Genomic DNA, 6,886 nt, shown 5'->3' with positions numbered 1-6,886 from the left:
CAAGATGATTAGGGGTTTAGCTTAGGGTTGACCGTGAGAACCTTTTTCCACGTATGGAGTCAGCTATTACGAGGGGGCATAGCTTTAAATTAAGGGGGGGTAGATATAGGACAGATGTCAGGGGTAGGTTCTTTACTCAGCGAGTCGTGAGTTCATGGAATGCCCTGCCAGTAGCAGTGGTGGACTCTCCCTCTTTATGGGCATTTAAGCGGGCATTGGATAGGCATATGGAGGATAGTGGGCTAGTGTAGGTTAGGTGGGCTTGGATCGGCGCAACATCGAGGGCCAAAGGGCCTGTACTGCGCTGTATTCTTCTATGTTCTATGTTCTATGAATGCAAGGTTCGGGGTCCATGGATGGCAAGAGATATTGGAAGTTTAGTTAAAAAGAAAACAGAAGCCTATGTGAGGTTGAGGATCAGTTGGAAAGTGGGGAGGAGAAATGGCAGATGGATTTAAATCCAAATAACCATGAGGTGATGCATCGTGGAAGGTCAAATACAAAAGGAAAGTGTATCTTAAATAGCAGGAACATAGGTTCATTGATGTGCAGAGGGATCATGGGGTGCATGGTCATAGCTCCCTGAAAGTGGATAAGATGGTAAAGAATGTATACAACATATTTGTATTCATATGTTGAGGTATTAAGTATGAAAGTTGGCAAATCGTGTTGCAGCTGTATAAAACTTCCATTAGGCTACAATGGAGCATTGTGTGTAGGTCTGGTCCCCACGCTATTGGAAGGATATGGACACTTTGGAGAGGGTGCAGAAGAGGTTTACCAAGATGTTGCCTGGATTGGAGTGTATTAGACACAAGGAGAGGTTGGGCAAACTTGGCTTGTTTTCACTACAGTGTCAGAGGCTGAGGGGGCGACATGATAGCTGTGTATAAAACTTAAGAGAGGCGTGGATAGGGTGAATAGTCAGAGTCTATTTCCCAGGGTGGAAATGTCAAGTACTAGAGAGCATAAGTTTTAAAGTGTGAGGGGGAATGTTTAAAGGAGATGTGCGAGGATAGCTTTTTTTAAAGCAGAGAGTGATAGGTGCCCAGAACACGCAACTGGGGAGGTGATGGAAGCAGATACAGTAGCAATATTTAAGAGGCATTTAGACAGACACATGAACAGACAGGGAATTGAGGGAGACTGAGCATGTGCAGGCATTAGTTTAGAAAAACATCATGGTCGGCACAGACATGATGGGCCAAAGGGCCTGTTCCTGCGCTGTACTGTTCTATGTTCTATCAATCTTTAATTCCTGGAGATTCCAGGGCAATCCTAGAGGGTTGGTTAACCTCAGCCATCCCCAGGCAGTGCAGCGATCAGCAAGTCCCAAACAACGCAATCCCACACAAACTTCAAATCCCACACTAAAACGGAGAAGAATCTCTCTCGTTATCCCTTTTCCCAGAGCGAGTAATGGATTAATGCAGTGGAGTCCCAGTTCAAGGAATGAAATCCATGTTGTCAAACTCCTCCAGAGACAGGAGCTGGTAACTTGGTTAGCCACAAAGAAGGGGATGAGGTGGAGAAGGACAGAGACTGACGACTGAGTGGTATCAAGGGCTTGTTGTGATCAAACTGTCTCTGTTTGATTATCCGCCATGAACGGGGAGCTGACTGACACGGCCAACATTTGTTGGTGGTCCCTAATGACCCTTGAGAAGCTGATGATGTTCTAAGTTCCATGTTCCGTCACATTGCTTAACAACTGACTGTCTTAACTCCCAGGTACACGGTCTCCAGTACACACTCCCCCAAATATACTCAGAGGGTCATCGAGGTTAACAGCATGAAAACAGCCCCTTTGGCCATGCCGCCCAGTTTTAGATTAGATTAGATTAGATTACTTACAGTGTGGAAACAGGCCCTTCGGCCCAACAAGTCCACACCGAGCCACCGAAGCGCAACCCCCTACATTTACCCCTTACCTAACAAAACGGGCAATTTAGCACGGCCAATTCACCTAACCTGCACATTTTTGGACTGTGGGGGGAAACCGGAGCACGCGGAGGAAACCCACGCAGACACGGGGAGAATGTGCAAACTCCACACAGACAGTTGCCTGAGGCGGGAATTGAACCTGGGTCTCTGGCGCTGTGAGGCCGCAGTGCTAACCACTGTGCCACCCATGCCGCCCACAAATTTTCTCAATTAAACGTGTCCCGTTAGCCTGCGTTTGCTCCATATCCTTCCATATCTAACTCATCCATTTGTCTGTCTCAATGTTTCTTAAATGACAAAATTGTATTTGCTTTCACCGCTAACTCTGGCAGCCCGTTTCACACACTCACCACCCTCTGTGTGAAAAACATTGCCTCTCTGGACCCTTTTGTATCTTCAACCTGTGCCCTCTGGTTTGGGGGAAAAGCTGTTGACTGTCTACCTTATCCATGCCCCTCATAACTTTATAAACCTCTATAAGGCCACCCCTTAGCCTCCTACACTCCAGGGAAAAACATACCAACCTATCCAGCCTCTCCTTATAACTCAAACCCTCCAGTCCACGTAGCATCCTAGTAAATTTTTTCTGCACTTTTTCTAATTTAATAATATCCTTTCTACACTAGGGCAACCAGAACTGCATGCGATACTCCAAATGTGGCCTTATCATTGTCTTGTACAGCTGCAACAAAACGTCTCAAGCACATTTCATTGCTCTGACCAATGAAAGCTAACATGCCGAAAACCTTCTTCCGCGCCCTGTCTAACTGTGACTCCACTTTCAAGGAGTTGTGAATGTGTACTCTTCGACCTCTTTGTTCTATAACACTCCCCAGGGCCTCACCATTGACTGTATAAGTCCTGCCCTTGTTTGACCTAACAAAATGCAACACGTTGTGTTTATCTAAAGTCTCCTGCATGCATTCTGTAGGTCAGGCATGCTATCCTTCCCCATGTACATTCTCTGATGTATACTTTCCTGTAAGACTCTGGTACATACTGCATGGAACTCTCCAGTATAAACTAGCCAGTATGCAGGTTCTGGTACATATCCCTGATACACATTGTCTGAAACGCACTGACTTCTAAATAATCCTGGTACGTACTGTTTGGTATCCAGTCTTTGGTAAACACAACCAGATATGGACTCCCGATACAAATACTTGGTACACACACCCAGGTACACAATCTCAGATCTGGAGCCAGCAGTGATAATATCACTGGAATACTAATTCAGAACCCGCCCGCTCCCCATGGCAGATGGTGACATTTGAATTCAATTTAAATGAAAACTTAAACCCTGCAGTAAATGCCAGCCTAGCCAGCGGATCCCACATTCCATGAACAAATAAATAAACCATTACCAGTGTCCAGTAACTGTGCAGGGTCAGATTCCTTACTTAAAAGGTACCTTCCATGGGCAGTGCTGGCAAGGGAACCATTTGGAGCCCATCTCTAATTGCCCTTGAACTGAGTAGCCTGCTCAGCCATGTCAGAGGGCAGTTCAAAGTCAACCATGTTGCTTTGGGTTTCCAGTCAAGCGTAGGCCAGAACAAGCAAGGGTGGCAGATTTCCTCCCCTAAAGGACATTAGTGAACCAAATCAAGCAATCAATAACAGTTATCATGGTCGGCACTGGATTTTACTGATTACATTTAAATCCCACCAACTACCTTAGCGGGATTTGAACCCGAACCACCACAGAACGAGCCCGGTTCCCACGGTTACTCGTCCAATGCCCACCGTGACTATCCACTGACCATTACTGGAAAACCAAGATGCATAGATGAACACAGGATTGATGTTGATCATAGGTGAAGGGTCTCGCAACACTCAGGGTCAAAGATCAACAGTGAAAGTTGACAGATCGGGTGAGGTACTGAGGGACGACTTGTGGAAAGAGCTCCTGTAGTGTGAGGCAGCGGAAGGAGGATGGATGGGGGGGTGGGGGGTGGAGGAGAAGGAATACAAATGATGGCAAATGGTCTCTCAGGTTTGTTGCTTGTGCTGTAGGTTCAGGAGGAGGAGGGTGATCATGAAGAAAGGACAGACAGCACACAGCTTCTACTTCATATACTCAGGGGCGGTCAGCTTTACCACCGACCAAGATGGAAGCAGCGCATTTGAGGAAGAGCATCAAGCGGACCTCCGAAAGGGGGCCAGGTTTGGAGTGAGTCTGCTCAATGTCTGTGCGCTTGTACCCACGTAACCACGTCGTGAGGGAGGGAGGGAACTAGGTATACGCTCCCTTCCCCCACCCCACCTCAACCCTCCAACCAACCCTTCTAAAGAGAATTGGATGGGCACCTGAGGAAGGTAAACTTGCAGAGCTATGAGGATGGACTGGGGTAAATGGGTCAGACTGCATTGCTGTACAGAGGACTGGCATGGCCTCAGTGGGCTGAATGGCCTCATGCATGTCTGTCTTGAGTATGAGAATGAGACAAGGGCTTTCCTACAAGTAAGGGGCACAAAGCTCCACTATCCAGCTTTGGCACATTTCTACAATTTTCAATTCGTTGTCTTTCTTTCAAGAAGCAAATGGCAATCCTTGTCCTTAAACTGATTACTGTCAGTTTTGGATCAATAGACTCAGCTTCAGCAACCCCAAGTTCAGAGCCTTCAGCAGGAGGTCTCAGCCTGTACTTTCAGTGCACTACCAAAGGAGTGGGATCTTTCAGATGAGATGATAAACCAAGCTCCCACATATTGCCTCAGGTACAACGTTTCAGGAGACCCTGGCTAATACTTCCATCTTTCAACTGAAGTGTCTACCTCATATCATTCTGCCATTGTCACATTGGGAGCTTGCTGTCTGATCATTTTCTATTGCATATCAGTGAGTGCACTTCAAAGGTTGTTGAGCAATTTTGGACATCCCGGAGCCATGTTATATAAGCAAAAAGCTATGATTCCAGACAATAAAATGATCAACCCATTCTCACCCAAGTCAAAGTAATGCCTGTGCCCGATCCATTGATGTTGTTCGTATTTGGCCTACTTGAGCTTGAAGCACTAGCTCTTGAGCAGCTCAAGCCCCGTCATGGACTTGTACACGTGATCCACACTGACCGTCCAGTGCAGAACAAGGGGAGAGCACAAACCAAGGTAGTAAGAGAAATGAGGAACCCAAATGTGATCCGAGAAATAAAACAGCCGCAGGATCCAATGAGCAATGATACTGCACCTAGTGCACTTATACTTTCCATTGTCCACCTACTGTGCTGTGCCTATGGTGGGCCGAGATAGAGAATTCCCTGAATGTTGATCCTGAACTTAGCTGAGACGCAACTCACTGTATATGTGATCCTGTGTGTGTCAGTGATAGGGAACTCACTGTATATGTGATCCTGTGTGTGTCAGTGATAGTGAACTCACTGTATATGTGATCCTGTGTGTGTCAGTGATAGTGAACTCACTGTATATGTGATCCTGTGTGTGTCAGTGAGGGAGAACTCACTGGATGTGTGATCAAGAGTGTGGCCAAGATAGACAATCTCTGAATATTTGAATGTGAATGTTTTTGAAATAAAAAAAAGCACTGGTTATATGACTATGAATATGATCGCATTGACAATGTCACTAGGTGTATGATTCTGAACATGAGCCATTGACTTCCCATGGACTGACACCCTTGAGCTCTTTATGAATGTCTTGTGTGGTCACTCAGGGATAAAATTCCCGTTCTCTTCAGGGCCTTGTCCTTACAGACCTCTATAATCACCTCCAGTTCCCTAAGGTTCACAGATACACGTACTTGGGTAGTCCCAGTGAATATTGCTGCTGCACTGGTGGCTGGAGCTTCAGTTGTTTGGGACCACGCTCTGCATCACCTTCGGCGTTTAAAACCCTCCTTAAAATCCAGCTCTTGGTCACCTGACCTAATACCACATTGTGTCATTCAGTGTCACACTTAGATCCTCCATGATAGGGTGAAGCACTTCGAAATGTTTTGTTACGAGGCTATATAAACATAAGTTGTTGTTGAACCATGTATCTTTTGTAGGAAATACCGGTATTAAAGGGGCTGCGCAGAAATTTCACGGCTGTCTGTGTGGACGACACTGAGCTCCTGGTGGTGGACAAAGAGGACTTCTTTGAAAACAGACTTGATCAGGTGCTCGTAGAAGAATCTCATCGTCGTTTTATATTTTTCAGGTAGATTAATTCCTAACCTTTTTTTTGTTGTTTGTTGATCATACATGATTTATTTCCCCTGAAAAGTTAGGGGAAGAATACCATCATGCATTTGCTGATTATGCTGTATATCTTCTACATCTAATTTCTCTCATGGCTAAGGCCAAAAACATAATGTTCTTCAAAGGCAGAACTATCTCAAGGGGCAGAATGGCCTCCTCCTACTCCTGTTCCCTTTGATGTAATGTTCTTACTTGCCACTTACGATTTCTAATTGGACTGTTTGGAGCACAAGCAGCACACGATTGTTCTGAATGGAATATGTAGGTCAATCCTGTCTTTGATGATAACATGATTTGGAGGAGCTGGTGTTGGACTGGGGTGTACAAAGTTAAAAGTCACACAACACCAGGTTGTAGTCCAACAGGTTTATTTGGAAGCACTAGCTTTCGGAGCACTGCTCCTTCATCAAGTGACCTTGGAGTGCAGGTTCACAGTTCCTTCAAAGTGCAGTCGCAGGCAGATAGGATAGTGAGGAAGGCATTTAGCATGCTTTCCTTTATTGATCAGAGCACTGGTATAGGAGTTGGGAGGTCATGTTGCGGCTGTACAGGACATTGGTTAGGCCACTGTTGGAATATTGCGTGCAATTCTGGTCTCCTTCCTATCGGAAAGATGTTGTGAAACTTGAAAGGGTTCAGAAAAGATTTACAAGGATGTTGCCAGGGTTGGAGGATCTGAGCTATAGCTGTAGCGGAGCAGACGGCAGACAGCGGGGAGGTGCAGCAGCCGATCCAAGCTCCTG

At 45.9% G+C, this 6,886-nt stretch overlaps 1 protein-coding gene across 1 annotated transcript in view; it reads left to right on the top strand.

Annotated features, from left to right (window-relative positions):
* The window catches only part of LOC122551908 (cyclic nucleotide-binding domain-containing protein 2-like), a gene marked incomplete at its 5' end in the record, with an annotated part of 38,985 nt that overhangs the window by 6,235 nt on the left and 25,864 nt on the right, over nt 1-6,886 (top strand). Inside the window, 2 exons of the mRNA XM_043694475.1 lie at nt 3,958-4,114; nt 5,951-6,102. Of these exons, the coding sequence (XP_043550410.1) occupies nt 3,958-4,114; nt 5,951-6,102 (309 nt within the window). The remainder of the gene's footprint in view (nt 1-3,957; nt 4,115-5,950; nt 6,103-6,886) is intronic.

The sequence above is a fragment of the Chiloscyllium plagiosum genome, chromosome 7, assembly GCF_004010195.1.
Source record: "Chiloscyllium plagiosum isolate BGI_BamShark_2017 chromosome 7, ASM401019v2, whole genome shotgun sequence".
NCBI classification, from domain to species: Eukaryota; Metazoa; Chordata; class Chondrichthyes; order Orectolobiformes; family Hemiscylliidae; genus Chiloscyllium; species Chiloscyllium plagiosum.
This window is presented reverse-complemented; position numbering and strand designations above follow the sequence as displayed.